Below are 18,309 nucleotides of genomic sequence, written 5' to 3' on the forward strand. Positions count from 1 at the left end.
GAAAATGCGTTTGTACCAAAATGGCGCAATTGGCGCAAGAGTCCCATCCCTGAATGTGTCGTTTATAATTTATAAATTGTAAATTAATATTTTGATAGCTTCATACCCCCGATCTCTGATTGCGCTGATTCCAAGTTATGCCTGCAAATTTCATAATTTCATCATTAACCTAACCCTCTGGGGTCCTCGGCTGTGCATCCCTTCCCTCGGCACCCATTCTGTAACTCTAATGGTCCATCGGTTATCTGACCTACGCATTACATGGCTTGCCCAGCTCCATTTCTTTCTCTTAACCCTTTGCGGTCCGTTGTTGGGCAGGGCCCGACAACGCAACACGGCCGTAGCGGTCCCATGTCGGGCACCGCCCGACAAGGGTATTCGGGGGTTAAATTTTGCGGTTTTTCTCACTGCAATTCGTGCGCATTATTTGATTACATGATGCGCCATCTCTTGAGGGATAAATAAACTTTGTTGAAGTTTACTTCTTGCCCTAGGGTGCAGCACAATGTTCAGCACGGTTTCTGGATACCAGAGAGTTCTCACTTGTGCGCGGAACAGCACGTTCTCGCGCAATAAACACGATGCGCCATCTCTTGAGGGATAAATAAACTTTGTTGAAGTTTATTTCTCTTTGCACTAGGGTACAGCACAATGTTCAGCACGGCTTCTGGATACAAGAGCGTTCTCACTTGCGCGCGCAACCGCACGTTCGCGCGGTTCGCTGAGAAGCATGACCACATTTTCACCGCGTGCGTTTTACGGTGGTGCATTTTAGTGAAAGCTTCTAGAGGTTTCCATTGTCAAGAGCTTTATTTTGAGGCACACACAGCTGCAGAATCATGGTGAGAAAGAACAGCGACACCTACAGTACCGCTGCAACCTCATCCTACAGCTGGTGGGTGACGTGAGGGCTAGAGCCAAAAAGCGAGGCCCGTCTGCGAGGAAGGAGTGCGAGGAAAGGCTAGATGGGAGGAGCCATTTCATCTACAAGCTCCCAGGCCGAAGCAACAAAGACTGTGCCGCTTGTAGCGATCGAAAAACAAACGGAGGCAGGAGGGAAACTGTGTTTTTCTGCAAAATCTGCAGTAAAAACCCTGGCCTGCACCCAGGAGAACGCTTCGAGTGGTATCACACGCTGCTCAAATATCGGTAGAGGAGTTGCCTGCAGAATGCAAGAGAAAAAATAAATATCCTGTGAGTTTTTCTTCCACAGTTCGTGGTTTTGTTAGCGGCGCCACAAACTGGCAAAATAGTTTCGGACCGGAACAGCCGGAAAGTGGGTAAAAGTTTCGGACCGCAAAGGGTTAATGTCAGCTACCCCCATTTGCACTTTAATCCACACTGCTCTCTTCCCGTCTCCTAACGTTATGTCTAACATAATGCCTCTTACATATGCACAAATGACCTGTCTAAGTCATGATTGCCCAATCAAAACCGAGAGAAAGGAGGCACCAGACCTTTTGCATACGGTCCTGAAACACATGCCAGCAGGGTTCGATGACCTCGACAGTGACAAAGTACTGCAGGTTCTTGACAAAGTGCATCATTCGCTGGCGCAGCCCAAACGCAACGACGGGGTATGCCGCCGACCGCTGCTTGGCGGCCTTGTCTCGCACCCAAACCCTGAAAAGTGATTATATTAGTCCACTATGGTGACGAGGAACTGAAACACTTTGAAAAGTGCGACTTAAGAATCTAACTTTTTATTAGTTCAACATGTGCTCATTAAAACACACAGTTAAATCATAAATCACAATGACAGCGGAGAGCTCAGTCGTTGGTTGTCAATGTTGGTCCCACGAATCGGGTTCATCAGCCAATATGTCTCATTACACTTTTGAAGTTATTAGATGATGCTCGAGTACATTCGAGAATTTACACACTATTTGTGACATGTGTGCAATCTGGGAAAGTATTCTCGTATGATCACTTTCGGAGATAGTTTTCACTTCTGCGAGATTTTCAAAGGTCGGGCAAACGCTCTCATTGCCTCTCGTAGCCCAAGTCTTATGAAATCTAACAAAAGTGAAAGTATCATTGAAATTGACTGCCCAAGAATACCGCCCCTGACCAGGACACATTTCTTCCACTACAGAACCAGCAACAATGTTTGACAAGCTTTGCAGTCTGTAAGCACATCATGCATTCCTTAACCCTTTAGTGACAAGACATATAAAAACTTTCATTTTCTATCTAAAGCTGCAAAACACATCAAGAATAAGCACAATCAACAAAAAGGCAAAATATTTTGCGGATTTTTTTTCAGCAATAGGGGGAAAACCCCAGGCAGGAAACTGGAAGTGGGCTTCACCCCAAGCCACATAAGGCTTCGTTTTTAATTTGTATAGACAGTTCTCATTATATATGAACCATAGGTATGCATTTCATTTGCTTTGCAACACATCTGTCACCAATGCACCTGGATGTCTTGCATCGGCCTGTCTCCTCTGACCTGGCTTTCAAAAGACGGTGAATCACGTGCCAAATGCCTTCCTTTCCAGTGTTCCTGCTCTAAACCAACAAATGACGCTTGCTGCCTGTCATTCAGTATAGGCCTCAGACATTTAGCTGGAAACTTCGTATTCAATCCTGAAGTTCGGCAAGAAAAAAAAATTTTCTGGTATGTTGCCTGGAGGCAACACTCGTCAATAAATGGTTAAGCATACTTCCAGCCTTAGAATTCAAAGAACACTACAATGGAAGCCAAAAAATACAAAAATTCGGTGAAAAATATTAAAAATTGTTGGATTATTAAATGTGTTGACAGTTTATTAAACACTTGCAGGCTTAGTTTTGTAGAAATGCTGTGAACAGGCACTTTGCTACATAGCCACAGTAACAATGATCTGCACCACAGATAAGCAAAAATGTTTATAAAGTTTATAATGAAATATTCTTGGAACAGCTGTCGTAGATGTGATTTCTGCCATACAGTGGTTCCATCAATTGATGTCGCTGCCCCGTGGGTAGGTCCATATTATCAGAAGTCCGAAAAATTACACCCAAGAAGTTTCATTCAACTCCGTACAGTCGCCAACCGATTTTCCGAGCTCGTGGGGACTGAAAAATAGTCCGGAAAACTCGTTCGGCCGAAAAAAAAAGTCATTAGTGCGGCTTTAAAAAAAAATCTTTAATAATGCCCTGCCTCATACTACGCTTGGAGAGGATCGACTTGCTTGGATTTGCGCAGCAATGACGTCGTCTCCGTGTACAGTCGACACGAACGCCACTGCGTTGGCGATCTCCGCCAACGGAGTTCGCCATTGAGATCTAAGAAACGAGCTTCGCACCGCTTAGCTCTCGCGAAGGTACAGGAAATAGCGCCGATCACTGAGACATGGGTCTCCGAGACACCTGCTCGGTGTACACGCCACGTTCAAAATAGCAACCGAAACTTGAGAAAAAAAAAAAAAAAAAACTCGCTGAATTAACACGCGTGGTGTCAGCGCGCACGAGCGAGCGCGGCCGCCGCAGCCCGCAGCGAGCGAAGGTTCGTGCGGTCTATCGCTGCGAGCGGCGAGAGCACAGCCCATACGAAAGGTCAGAGCCGTCTGGAGATCGCTTTCAAGATACGCTGCGCGCGAGAAACCGCTCCGGCGCTAAGTACGTAGTTGTTAGATCAGTAGAAATCCCCCCCCCCCCCCCCCCCCCCCCCTCCCACGGCCTTTCACACGAGGAAGGAAGTCGCCTCCGCCGTGCGTTCGCTCTCCATGAAAGCGCGCGTCCCCCGCGCGCTGTCACTCGCACATACGGCGGGCGCGCGGCGATGATTTTATCGCCCTTGGACTTTGTGTGGATCCTCAGGGCGGCGACGCCGACGGCGAAAATCCGCTTGAAGTGTCCATATAATTGCTGTCCCAATAAAAAAAAAAAAAAACCCACAATAAATGGTTACAACGATGGCATGGCCTCCGAGACTGGAGGATTGCGCGAGCTCTCTATTGATAGCGCGCGTTCTAATCTTGGAGGCTATACAGCGAGTCACTGGAATTCAAGCCAGTGCAAAATCCAACATGGCGGCCTCCAAGATTGGGTAGCGCGGCTAGGAAAGAGCGTTTCATCAGCAATTACATTTGCTTTTTTTTTTTACCCGGTTTTGCCCTAAACTATATGCAAACAAAAAAATATCTTGAAACATCTGTGTCAATACGAGAATCATAAAAGTTGGCAGGTATGAGTATGTGCATCTTGCACCGAGCAATGATTTGATAAAAGTGATAATCCGGTGAAAATGAACACAGGCAATACATTGTGCAGAAACCATCGACAATGACTGTCGATGCAAGCGAACAGTACGAACGAACGAACAAACAAGCAAGCAAACAATGCCCTTGTCAAATCCAACCACAAACTGACTACAAAGCAGGTGAAACAGGCAAAGAAAGCTATTCACTTTTAAATGTAAAACAAGGATGCGTGGCAAGCACAAGCACAGTACAGAGTGTTTGTTCAACACCTATGCCAAGGCAACTGCAACAAACAAATGCAGAGACACAGATTTCACCATCTATAAGACGAGATGACGCCAACTTCCTATTGGTATTAGTTGAGAAAACAGTGAACTAGGACAGTTTGTATCAGCTCATTAGTACTACCAACAGTGCTACTAAGTATCTAGCCAAAGTAGCACTTTCACCGCATCTGCCTGTGGTTTCCATTATTTACGGTTTGGCATGTTATCTTTATTTTTGAAGGCCATTGCTCTTGATGAGGAACTCAGAATAATAAATATACAAGAGATAAGTGATTTCCTTTCTCGCGCACCCCAGCTAGTGCCAATTATACATATGGCTACCACTCTAGACACTGCGTGCCATAAACAGCACCTTCATAGAAACAATGTGTTGGACGCACAAAAGTTTGTTAGCATTAGCAAACCAATGTCACAAGTTACTCCTGCTGCAGAATGGTCAATGTACCAATTGCAGCACTAAGCATAAACGGCTACATTGCTCAGCTTGCAGTGGTGCACCTTGTGCATTGAAACACTTATCACACATTTTTATTAGAGAACCGGTGCAGCGTGGTAGCGAATCAGCCTGTATTGAAACTGCGCCGCGCTGATACTGACGGGCCAGATTCACAGATAATGCATGAATGCGCACCCTGTGTGTTTATTGCAGTATGCCAATTACTGACCAACATCATCAACCGTCGACAACAACAGTTGACCAAGTAGACGTCACTAAATTTGGAAGCTGCTCTCAGGTTGCAGAGCTTCAGGTGGATTCCTGTCCACATGTTACAAACTGCTCTTGCGAGCAAGAATAAAAAGAGCTTGCAGTGCGGCCCCATGGGGCCGCACTGCAAGCTATGTGGCCATGTGGGTCTCTTGCTAATCACAGACTACCGAAATGGGAATGTGATGTGTTATCTTGGTAAAACTTCAAATACAAAGCACAGTTTCTTCTCTAAATCATGCAAGTGAACTGGGGAAAACGTTATGGGGTTGATTTTTTTCTGAATGCTCCTGGAACCCTACGATGCCGTTCGCAGAACCCACTTTGAGAACCCCTGTTCTAGACTGATTTGAGCCAAGGTTATAGCATGTCAAACTTTTTAAATAACCCATACCCTGGACCAATAAATTACTTTTTTCAAATTTCTGTTTTAATATTTATTTGTATTATAGGTCAACTGCAGTCTAATTGTCTACCATTCTGACAAAAATATAATTATTGAGATAGGATAAGTAGAACCAGAGACATCACTCCATAACTGTGACACCATCAGAAATGTTGTTTTGAGAAAATGAGAGAAAACATTTTAGGACATATTCATGGTGATTATGGCAGAGGCTACATCAATCAACGATGATACAGGTGTTCAATCAAACCAAAATAAACGCTCTGTACCAACCTGGAGCAAAGGAATGCGGAAAGACAGCTGGGCCAATTTTCGGATTCAAAGAGCAATGTCTCCCTTTAAAACTAACACAGCAGACAACTTTGGATGGTGCCACTTTCTCCACATACATTTCACAGGCCATGGGATAACCGCTGTGATCGGCCAAGATAACATTTGCTTCTCGATAGTTCAAGTGCTCACAGCACGCCCAGACACGGCGATGAGCACACCAATGAGCAAAGAAAGATGCGAGACTCACTTGGAGAGCATGCGCTCGACGTGTGTGAGGTAGAAGAGATACCTGAAGACCATCTGGTAGCAGCCCAGGCTCTTAAAAACAAAATACATAGCACGCATTGAAGTGAGGGTGGGTGGCATGCAACTGCTAGCTTCTAAACAAAAAAAAGTTGCAGTTTTGCATGAAAGGAGTAGCATTGACAGCAATAACCAAGAGTAAGGCTCGTAGTTTTATGTACTGTCCTAATTTAAATACTGTCCTAACTACCAAAGTGTCAATGAGAAAATTGTAGAGCAACATGAAAAACTCCCGATACAGCTTTCTGTTGCTCAATACGTGCTACATAAAAGTTTTTCTGAGCGTGAAAGAAGCCCGCGAATACACGCAAAATTGCCTCGCGACAGGCCACACTTTAGGACACCCTGTATATATTCAGACAAGATTGTCTCAATATATATGTCACAGGATCAATTCCGCCCAGTATTGCAACAATGTTAAAGGATCTTTCTGTCAGTGAAGAGTGGCACGTACCCAGTGATTCAAGTTGGTCTGACGGTTTGTTTTGAAACCTGTTCCCTAAGCACAGTGGCCTGATGCGCTACCCGTTAGATTACGGACTACCCAGTGACCCAAGTTGGCAGAAAAGCAGCTTAAGACGCCGATACGTAGCCTGCAGAAAGCGCTTCAAGTATGCTAAGAATGCTAACTGCATTAAAGAGCACTGTGCAAAATCGCTTCTGGCTGCGCTTGTATGTGGCGGCCGCAGCAACCACAGGAACGAAACGAGGCAGTGAATTGTGATGGCATGACGCAGGGGTAGTGAAACTGAAAGCAGCGGTTTCAAACGTACATTCGTGATGCATGTGTACAGAATTTATCCACTAAACTTTATATTTACTCGGTTATGTTATTATTTAGTTTAATTAAGCTTTGAATGTCCTTGCTTTTCACTGCCGTTTTTTCAACTAAGCAGCAGTTCGAATGAACACTGGTGAGGCATGTTTCCAGGATCAAATTATCAAATTTTAGATTCACTTCATTAGAGCCAATGCTGCCATTTCTGTGATTGTGTCGCTACAGTTAGCGACTTGTCTGTTTAGCAATAAATTCGTCTATGTAGCGACCAGCAGCTTTTTTTAAAGTAATATGACTGAACAATTGGAGACATTTTAATAACTTCGAAGTTGAAAAAGTTGCTTCAAAAATGGGCTTAAGAACGCACATTATCACTTAAAAGCCACATGTATATGGCAAAAATGGGCTGCAAGACACGTAGGCTCCGTGATTATGATGGAGCAACCAAAATTTAGCTGACCAAGTCCCTCCCCGCCTTATATGCGAGGTTGATAGGTTCAGTTACTCTTTGAATTAACAGCATCAATGCCGAATTTCCAGTGATTAAAATGCTAGATGGCAGCACAAATTGTTGGAACGAATCAACCTTGGTAGGGAATGCAGAACCGTATTGTTGCACGTATAACCCGCACCAAAGAGATGAAAAAATTTAACAGTAAAGATGGGGTGCGGGCTACATGCGAATTTAGCCTTGAGGTGTGACTTCATCGCAATGCAAATATCACCTTACACAGGTGTGGCGTAATGGCACCAGCGTGCTGCCTCGAAGCCACTGAATAAGGCAAAATTCGTGCTACCGTGAAGTCACACCTCAGGGTTAAATTCGCATGTAACCTGCACCAATTATTCCAGGGGCTTCCAATAATTCAGTATTTTGGGCAATCCCCGTTGAGCCTGAATAACCAGTCAGCTAATCACTTTATTACCATGACCACCTTACGATCGAATGAATACGGTTAAGTTTAACTGGCAAAAGCTCAGTGCTTACCGTGGTAGTGATGACGAGGTTGAGGGGCCACTCGACGTCGTAGTTGAGCGTGAATGCTTCGTGGCCGACGACCATACATGTCTCGGTTTTTTTGTCTGCGAGCGAGAAATAGCAAGAGCAGAATGGTCACCACTAGATTAACCTTTATGGGCACAACGTATGTACTACCAATCATACATGTAAAAATTATAACTCCTCAAAATCAAAAGCATTCATGAAAGTAACAATGCTTCGAACGTGTCTTGAAGACACTTCTCACTGGACCTGTGCTGCAAGACTGATTATTGCGTATGAAATACCAAGTTTTTTTTTTCTTTAGCTGCAGTAAATATTTAAAAATCACTTGTGGCAGATAGCACAATGCTAACCCTCGAACTAAATTACAGTAGAACCTTGGTGATACGAATCTTGCATTCCTCGCTGCTGCGTTTTCCCAGCTGCTATGTCGCGTTTTCGCGGTCCCGACCTAAATCCTACATTTACTTCCATGTATTAAGTTCCCCTTGATACGGCGCCAATCTGTAATTTTCCTGCATCTTACATTGCGTTTGAATGTGGCAGTCACGTAAATTTTGCGGTGCAGCCGGCTGGTGCGTTGCAACAAGCGACTGGCACATTGCCGATATGGCACGTCTACACCAGCTCCGCATCACATGGCCGTATCTTGAAAGCGATCTGCGACGCAAAGTGCATGCCCGCGCGGCCTCACCTTCAAAACAATCTGCGATGTTGATAAAGTGCGCCTAGTGCCGGATACTTTAGTATGTGCTGTGCTTTCGATGTTCGAGTTGAAGCGAGAGATAGCCGCTGCTGCTGCGCTTCTTTACTCCAGCGTTTTGACAGCGAACTCCCGCGGTCATCGAGCAAGATGGGTTCATGTTTACCTGTGCGCACGTGACACCGTGCTTGTTAATTTAGTTAGTAAGCAAATGTTTACAATTTTATAAAGCCGATAAAACTACTATCGTTACTTCGTACAGCTGTCTACTAATTTGCTATCGCAATCTGCCTCGCCTTTCGGGCGAAACTGCGACTTATTTTTTTCCCGCAGTCCCTTGAAAAAATGTCGCAGTTTCGCCCGAATGGCGAAGCATCGATTGCGATAGCAAATTAGTAGAGAGCTATTCGGAGTAGGGATAGTAGTTTTATCGGCTGCATAAACTTGGACACATTGGCTTACTAACTGAATTAACAATCGTGGCTTCAGCGCGCACCAGCAAACATGACTAGATCACACTGAATGACCGCAGCCAATGACTGTCAAAACGTTGGCAGCAAGCGCAGGTTCGCGCGGTCTATCGCTTCAACGGAAACTGAGCGGCGAATGCACAGCGCATACAAAGGTCAGAGCCGCGTGGAGATAAGAGACGGCGCGGGCGACCGGCACCGCCGGGCAAAGTGCAGAGAAGAAGTTGTTGGCAGAGGAGAAGCTGCCCCCTCCCCCCTCTTCCCGTTTCTTTCTTTCGCGTGGGAGATTGAGTGGCAAAATACGCCTTTGGTGCCGGAGCACAGCGCCGACCCGCCTCCCTCCCTCCCACACTCCCACGACCTGTCGCGCAACAGTCGCGTTTGTTTTCCGCCGTGCGTTCGCCCTCCGTGATAGCACGCGTCCCCCGCGCGATTTCGCTCGCGCATATGGCGCGCGGCGACGATGTTATCGCCCTTGGAATCTATACGAAACCTCACGGCGACGCCAACGGCAGAAATCCGGTTGAAGTGTCTATATAATTGCTATCGCAATAAAACGTATCAACGGGGTTCTACTATCCGTGTGCGTTTTCTTCTAGCCCAAATCGTTGATCGAAATCTGGAAGGCGTAAAAGTGCGTGCAAGTGATCTCACGAATCTTTTCTCATGCCACTAAACGCCTCAGTACGTCGAGTGCAGGGAGCGCTTTGGCCATCGTGGCTGCTGCCACAGTTGTCGTTGCTGCAGCGGTCCTTGTCTTCTTTCTCGCCAGTCAAAGCATCAGCTAGGCTGTGATGTGGTCCGGTCCACTCGACGTGGGGACCAATGAGAGATTGCGCAGCCGCGTGACGTAGTTGGTTGCTTGGCGACTATGGATCCCACCCAGATCGCGCTGTGCCTGCTTGTCTGTGCCGGTCGCTCCGCTGACTCGGTTGCCGCCGCCGCTGTTGCTCACGCGTTCGTATTATACGCAGCAGCACGGCAGCGCGTTTTTTCGTTTAAGAGCAATGTATTTCGGCCGGGGAATGTTACGAATTTGCATCACACCGAAATTCGTACCAGCCGTGATCATATCACCGGGGTTTTACTGTACTTGGTGAGACGGACATTACTTCTATGATGAATCCAAATACATAATTGGCTAATTAACAAACAATCACTAATTAACTTTTAATTAACATGATGACTATCATAAACCTGCACCTCCACCAATTTGTTACGTTGCGGAAGTCACATATACAGGCATATTTAGAATATTTACAACAGAGGCAACGATACATAAACAAGATGGCTGGTGAGACCGATTCTACCTTGACACGTCAAATCATGTTCTTCTGACTGGCGCCACACTTGGTTGCGCCGTAACAATATGATGCCTTTACCACGGTACGAGACCTACAGAGCCACACCGACATGAGCCCACACCACCACAACAAAACCACCATTGTGCCCCAACAAAATGTCCGCTACAGCGAAAAATACAGCGTGACTTTCTCCACAATTTTCTCCTAGCGTGCAGACTGGGTAGGGCCTCTCCTCAGTTGTTTTGTTTTTTCTTTCCTCCAAGATTCCAACAAAAAAACAAGTTTTGACTTCTGTCGACTTTTCTATGAATTGATTCAAGATTTAAAGGTACAGGTTGCCAATGTAGCGCTTGCTATATTGGCAACCTGCCATTATTCATGTAACGCGAGGATCGAGTTCAAGCAATGAAAATCATCAAAAAAGAAAACCTGGCATTACAATCGAGTCAATACGGTACTTAGATTTAGGTGCACGTTAAGGAATCTCAAGTCGTGAAAATTAATATAGAGTCCTCCCACCACAGCGTGCCTCATAATCATATTGTGGTTCTTGCATGTAAAAAAACAGCATCTAGTTAATATTTTTTATATCCTTCTGTCCACATTCTTGGGTATTCGTTTATGTGTATAAGTCCTGGAAATGTTTGTCAGTGCTACTCATGGCCACGGCAGCGGATGCCTTTTACTGCAGGCATCACGTAGTATGTTAGCGAGCAAGCAACTAATTCGTGGCATCAACACTGTGAAATTCAAAGCCCTTGCTATGCACTGAGGTAGAAGAAATATAAAAGGGCGGAGAGGTGGGGGGGGGGGAGAATATGAGGGAATAACTCTATGTGACATTTGTAACTCAGTACAGAAATTTTTACCGCATACTTAATTCTTCAGTTCACTTCCTGCAATTTAGATTTAATGCATGTTAAATTGCTTCATGCTTCACTTATCTTCCAAAAAGCAGAAAAGGCAACTTCGTCACAGGTGGTGACTGCTCATCACGTGCTGGTCCAAAGCACAGATCGCCTAAATAGACTTGTGGCAAAATTAAACTACAAGTGGCTGTGAAAAAGGACGAAGTAAATGGGGTATCAGAATCACACAGACTTCTCCGTGACTGCGTTTATGAAAGTAAACAAGCCACACAATGCCAGAAAAACCAATAGTTAGGCCAAACTCACTCAGACTTGGCAGTGTAATGCTTGTGCAAAGACAAGGCCTCTCCGCTTTGGTTTCACAGCAAGAAAAAAAGTAGTCCGTGAGCATAGACCACCATCCTGCCTGCTTTTTTTCTTTGTTATATGCCGCTCCTAATATACTAATGTTATTATATTGTTAACGTTTCCACTCACACCTCAACACTGAAAGGTTGCCAGTGGGAACTAACTCGCTGAGCCCGCGCCAATATGCAACCTGACTCCTGTAAAGTCCACTTACCAGGTTCGTCACCCATTAGCTTCTCCATCTGGGAGGCGAGGTTGCTCTCCAAGATCTGGTGCCTGCATGACAAGTGTGCACTTGCAGGGAATATCTGTGTGCTAATCTTAGTACTTTGTGACATGAGTGCTCAGTTAAACATTGATATAATGAACTTCAATATAATGAAATTCTCAACATAACGAAGTATTAAACTGTTTATAACTTCTTGTCCATAGAACACCACGTAAAGTCAACGACCGGTTTTCCAGACGCCCGATTTTTTGGACATGCCCGATAATTTGGGCGCCTTCGCCGCACCGCCACGTATAAGACAATGGGTCAAAAGACAATGAGGCATTTAAGTCAATGTATAGAAACGTCCGAAATTTCAGATGCAAAAAGCCTTTGCTTCCGGCTTTCCGGACATTGTGCCATTACCGCAGGTCCGAAACGGGGTTACCGAAGCCACCACTGCCGCCATGTTTATTATCTCGCCGCCTCAAACAGGCACTCTCGCACGCAGATCCGCTGACAGTCGTAGCCGCCACCGCGGCAACGCTAGGCCTACCTGCTTTAACGTTTGCTACCAAGCTTCCTGCTGTTCGGTGCCAAGTTTCAGAGTGCAGCTCTTAGGTGCTCATTCCTGTGTTAAGGGTTGGCGTCCCTCGGCGTAACCGAGCAAACAAGCACAGCGAAGGATGAAAGAGTGAATGTGGAGCACAGCGGGAGATGAAAGACAGCGTGAGCGAAAAGAACACAAGGTGGAAAGCGGAGGAGGAGGGTATGGCGAAAGCGTAAGAAAAGCATAGTGCCGCGCAAGTCGGGCTACGCGGCGGCAACTGCTACGAGATGCGCCAGAGAAGCGCGCCGTCGTCTGTTCACCAATGACACCATTAATAAGGCATGCGGTGAGCGCATCCAACGATACTATATATGGAAGCAAAGCACTGCATGAGAAGAGGTCTGTCTGCGACAGCTGCTGTGAATCGCACCCACGTGTCACCCACACGCTGCCTCTCGCGATCTCTTGATTAGCAAGGCAGTCGCACCACACTTCGCTCCATTCGCAATGTGCCGCACAAGAGAGATTGACTGCGCCAGCCAATACATCATGATATGAAAACACATAGAGATGCACTCAATTTTGCATTGGGGAGTAACGTAATTGTCAGTGAATTTTTTTTTTGTCATTGAAAGAATTCACCGCTGTAAGCAAAGGCGCTGACTCCACCTTTGTAATCCTCGCCAATGGCTTGGAAGCTCGAAAAGCACACACAATGCATAATGCCGGTTCCTAAAGTCAGCTTTGCCTCAATGCAGCAGTGTTACGCAGTGAGGCATACGTAAAGTATTGTGAAGAAGCATATCAAGAGTGGGAAGGGGCAATTTTAATGGGACACAGTATGTATTCCTTAATTATACATGCGTGCACCCGACGTCTCCTGTCACAGTACGGGCACAAAAAGGCCTAATAAGTGTACTGACAGGCCTCCAGTTCGCCATAACAACAGTAAGAAGAAAAAGAAAAGATCACCACCCCTTCCACCCCGTGAAGATGATCGAACAGCAAAGCTGTAAATTCGCAGCCGCTTGGCTCCATCGTGCGAAGAGCGCGCGGCACAAACACCTTATACTACATATACTCCTAAGGAAGAAGCTGCCCGACGTGAGCGCCAGCGAGAGCTTGCTCACGCTGTGAGGAACGCGCTAGGAACGCCGTCGCCCGTGGAAGCCGACGCGTCCCATCCCCCGCGACGCGCTAGGAACGCCGTCGCCTGTGGACACCGACTTTTATACCCCGGCACCTCTCCTCCTCCTTCCTGGCACGTGCTCTGATTGGTCAGCCCCTCTCCACCCAGCGAGCGGGTCACGTGACCTTTCCGGCTCTGCTCCTGCGTGACGGCGGCCGTCATCACCGGCGCACACTCGACTAAGAACAGCTCCGCTGTTAAAAGTCACAGTTTCACCCGAAAGGCGAAGTATTAATTGTGATAGCAAATTAGTAGAGAGCTATACAAAGTAAGGATACTAGTTTTATCGGTCGTATAAACTTGTAAACATAAGCACACTAACTAAATTAACAAGCATGGTGTCACACGTGCACGAGCAAATATGAACGCATCTCACTCGATGACCGCGGAAACTCGCTGTCAAAACATTGGAGTGAGTCAGTGTTGCAGCAGCAGCGAACGAATTGAGCTTCATGCCAGCGCTCGCATCAATGCGATGTTAGCCGCGAAAACAGAGGGAGGGCGGACTCTTCCCACGCCAAGATACAAGATACAGCCCAAGATACAGCCACGCAGAATGCGCTCCCCCCCCCCCCTTCCCCCGAAGCTTTCTGGCCCAATGGGAGCGGTGGCCGCAGTAAAGCGTTGCCCCTCCACCTGCCCACCCTTCCCCTCGAAGCCTTCCGGCTCGGCGGGAGCGCGCGGCCGCAGTAAAGTGCGGCCTTTCCACTCCCTGCCGTCCCTCCGAAGTGTTGTGTACACGACTGGAAGATTGCGCGCCTCCTGCCCGCTTCCCGCCCTTGTGTGCACGAGCTGCAATTGCCGGCTCACTGTCGCATGCCTTCACTCGCACATACAGAGTACAGCACGCGGCGGCGATTTTATCACCCGTGGACTTTATACAGAACCTCACAACGACGACGACAGCGACAGAAATGCACCTGGAGTGTCCATAAATTGCTATCGCAATAAAAGAAGGAAAACCTCCATCAAGCAACTGGAGAATTTGACAAGCAGCTCAGTAAGACTCATAAATCCACATTTAGAAGTGCAGCTGGTGCCACACTCTCAAATACAGCAGAATCTCTTCGATACACTTTGAAAGGGGAAAAGAAAAAAAAATGTAAAAAGAAAGCTTAACATTACGACACTAATATCATCCATATTGTATGAAACGAAACAGACATTCACTCACTATTCTCTGCCGTGATCATATCAAACCGGAATGTAACAAGGATCAAATGCAATCAGGTCTAATGTGCTCGCATTCTCGTTTCTAGGTATGTTCATAGAGGCTTGACAAGGTAACTGCAACATGCACCGCACAATGGCTGACAACCCACTTGACACAGTCCTTGTACCGGTCGTTGCCAACCGAGCTGGTAGAGACGGCCAGCTGCAGTAGCAGCTCCAGGCGGGTGGGCACAATGTCGTCGATGTTCTGGCCGAGCTCCTCCTCTGCCATGTCCATGAACTGGACCACAAAGTCACCCTGGTCCATCAGGAAGAAGTGCTTCACCGACCTGCAGAAGGTTTCCCAGTTTCCCGTACCACATATGGTCAACGACGGATTCAGTTTCATGGTACCAAAGTCTGAAATTCAGTACCTCCCGAGTTGTGAATGTGGCAGACAATTTTGTGTTTTCTATTAAACAGCTGTACTTATCTAAAGTTGTACGATTCATTTTTAGTCGGTTTACTTCACAGGTTGTTATGGTAATACAGTCAACATCCGATTTTTCGGACTCCCTATGGACTGCAAAAATGCCCGAAAAATCGGGCAGTCCGGAAAAATGAATGCATGCCTTTTACTGCCCCCAAGGGCACAAATAACCACAGGCACGTCTGAAACAGCTCTGAAGGTCAGCCAGTACACTTATTAGGCGTATCGGTGCTCGTACTGCGATAGGAGACAGCAGGTGCACGCGTGTATAATTAAGGAACACATACCGTGTCCCGTGACAATTGCCCCTTCCCACTCATAGTATGCTTCACCGCAATACTTGGCATATGCTTCACCGCTTAACATTGCTATATTACGGCGAAGCTGACTTTTGGAAACCACCATTATGCAACGTGCCATGCTTTCCGAGCTTTGAAGCCATTGGCAAGGATCACAAAGGCGGAGTCGGCACGGTTGCTAACAATGGTGAATTGTTTTAATGAAAAACACTGCACCAAACAGCAAAAAGCTTGGTAGCAAACGTCGCAGTGGCTAGGCCTAACATTGCCGCGGTGGTGATTACGGCTGCCAGCAGAACTGCGTGCGAAATCACCAGTTCGAGGCTGCGAGATAATCAAAATGGCGGCAGTGGTGGCTTCGATTTATGCCGTTTTGGAGCTGCGGTCATGGGAAGAAGTCCGGTAATTCAGACGGCGAATGCCGAAATTTTTGACGTTCTTATACACTGACTCTATGGAGTTTGTGGTGGTGCCGCGAATTACAGGGCATGTCCGAAAAATCGGGCGTCTGGAAAATCGGTCGTTGACTGTAATCGGTTGTTTAAATACTTATATATACAGTTGCATATAAAAAAATTGTGTGTATCTGTGTTTATATACATGTCTGTGTATGTATAATAATACTGTTTATTTTGTGTAATTGCATGCTTCAACACAGTTATTTCACTAAGCACTAGCTTTGTAGATGTTTCTTGTAGCTGCTACTATATGTGTATTGATTATGGGCCTCCACTAGTCTTTGGCTACTGACCCAACAGTTTTTTGTAGAAATTCATGTATGAATAACAAGTGAATGAATTGAATGAATGAATGAATGTTCTTTCTGGGGTTTTACGTGCCAAAACCAGTTCTGATTATGAAGCACGCCGTAGTGGGGGGCTCCAGATAATTTTGACCACCTGGTGTTCTTTAACGTGCACTACAACGCAAGCACACGGGCGTTTTTGCATTTCGGCTCCATCGAAATGCAGCCACTGCGGCCGGGATTCGATCCTGCGATCTCGTGCTCAGCAGCGCAAGCCTTAGCTGAATGAGCCACCGCGGCGGGTTGAATGAATGAATGAAGGTGGTGGAGGGACGGGAGGTAGGGACAGCAGCAGAGTGGGGAAAAGACCTGTGTGGGCAGAAAGCTGAAAAGGGGGTCAGCGGAAACCTTCCACTTGTGTCTACTAAAACGTGATGCTGCCTCTCCCGAAATAACAGACTCACAACACTGTGATACTCCTGAAGCAACTCACACAAAAATATCTTAAAATATCACGGGCCCATGACGCCATCTATTAGAGGTCAGCTAAACGGCCACAACTTCTAGGATAAATTTCTGACAGCATATGATGCACAAGTCTCGGTTCTCTGTCGCTTCATACGGAAGCACTGCTGGCAAGTCAGCATGGCAGGTCTGCCTGCACTTTCACAGAGGGGAAAACTTCTGAACTGTTGAATTTTGACCCGGATGAAAGTGATGAGGAACCAGCTCATCAATGCAGCATGAAATGTCCGCTGAACCGACATGCAAAATTAGGGAAAGAAACCTGGCAAGAAGTAAGGAGCGGTCTGGGAAAAAAAATGGCAGCAATAAAGCTAAGGCTGCAAGGAAAAGGAAAGGAAAGATCATTGAAAAGGACAGAAACGACCATTTGGGCTTCTTTAACATGCACTCTAGACATGAAGCACAAGTGTTGTTACGTTTTGAGTGTTAAGTACTTAAATGTATGCATTAGGCAAGAAACAAACAGTTGGGACCCTGGCAGCCAGTGGGTTAGTTGGAAAACTACGTTTGTGTTGCACTAAAGCTGGACAAACAAGACAGAGGACGACAAAAAAATTATAAAGATGCGAGAGGTAGTGTGATGGCCCTGCTGCTTTATGCACGCCACATTACACCTGCAGGCTTGTTTTTAAGCCTTTCAATGCAGTAGGGGCAAATTTAAGCAATTAGAAGGCAGGAGGACATTGCCACTCACCTGAGGCGTCCCATGAGGTCCACTTTGTCCATGAGCAGGTTGAGGAGCATGCGGCTCGCCTTGTGGTACACGATGTCAATCTTCTCGATGTACTCGCGTTCATCCAGCGAGTAGCACAGCCGGTCATCACCCGAGCACGATGCCGGCCTCTGGCCTGCAGGAGACAAAGACAACGACTACTCGTTAATACTCCCTGCTGACGTAGCGAGTGTGTTCACCGCGATGACGTGGCTGTAGCAGGGTGTCTACTATGTTGGCATTTTCAACTTCCCTGATTTTTCCAGGTGCTCTCTGACCATTTTTTTATGAAAGTTCCTTGGCAGTCATGACAATGACGATTTGGGTGCAATGAAGAAAATATGGTGGTGCATAGCTTGCCAAGCTACTGCCAACTCATCATTTGGAATATACTACCAGCAAGACAGTAGGTTAGTGCGAATGCACCACCGTAAAATACAGCGGAAGCGCCTAGTTTCGCATAAGTGCCTATTTAGCTCTAACGAAGGCACAGGAGGTAGCGCCGATCACTGAGACGTGGGTCTCTGAGACACCTGCTCAATGTACACGCCGCGTTCAAAATAGTAACCGAAACTTTAGAGATAATTAAAAAAAACGAAAAAAAAAAAAAACGCCGAGTTAACAAGCATGGAGTCAGCGCGCCGCAGCAGCGAGCGAAGGTTCGTGCGGTCTATCGCTTCTGCGACGAAAGCACAGCGCATAGGTCAGGGCCATCTGGAGATCTTTCAAGATACGGTGCGCGCGAGAACCCGCTCCGGCGCTAAGTACGCAGTTGTTAGAAGAGTAGAAGTCGCCCCCCCCC

The 18,309-nt window shown here is 46.6% G+C and overlaps 1 protein-coding gene across 2 annotated transcripts in view; it reads right to left on the reverse strand.

Moving 5' to 3' along the window:
- Positions 1-18,309, reverse strand: part of LOC119465369 (gamma-tubulin complex component 2) — a 70,923-nt gene that overhangs the window by 16,551 nt on the left and 36,063 nt on the right. For both annotated transcript variants that reach the window (XM_037726156.2, XM_049656418.1), the window contains exons 15-20: positions 17,490-17,643; positions 14,907-15,086; positions 11,852-11,913; positions 7,929-8,023; positions 6,107-6,177; positions 1,458-1,623 (exon numbers count right to left, since the gene is read on the reverse strand). In XM_037726156.2, the coding sequence (XP_037582084.1) occupies positions 1,458-1,623; positions 6,107-6,177; positions 7,929-8,023; positions 11,852-11,913; positions 14,907-15,086; positions 17,490-17,643 (728 nt within the window). The remainder of the gene's footprint in view (positions 1-1,457; positions 1,624-6,106; positions 6,178-7,928; positions 8,024-11,851; positions 11,914-14,906; positions 15,087-17,489; positions 17,644-18,309) is intronic.

The sequence above is a fragment of the Dermacentor silvarum genome, chromosome 9 (assembly GCF_013339745.2).
Source record: "Dermacentor silvarum isolate Dsil-2018 chromosome 9, BIME_Dsil_1.4, whole genome shotgun sequence".
Classification (NCBI taxonomy): domain Eukaryota; kingdom Metazoa; phylum Arthropoda; class Arachnida; order Ixodida; family Ixodidae; genus Dermacentor; species Dermacentor silvarum.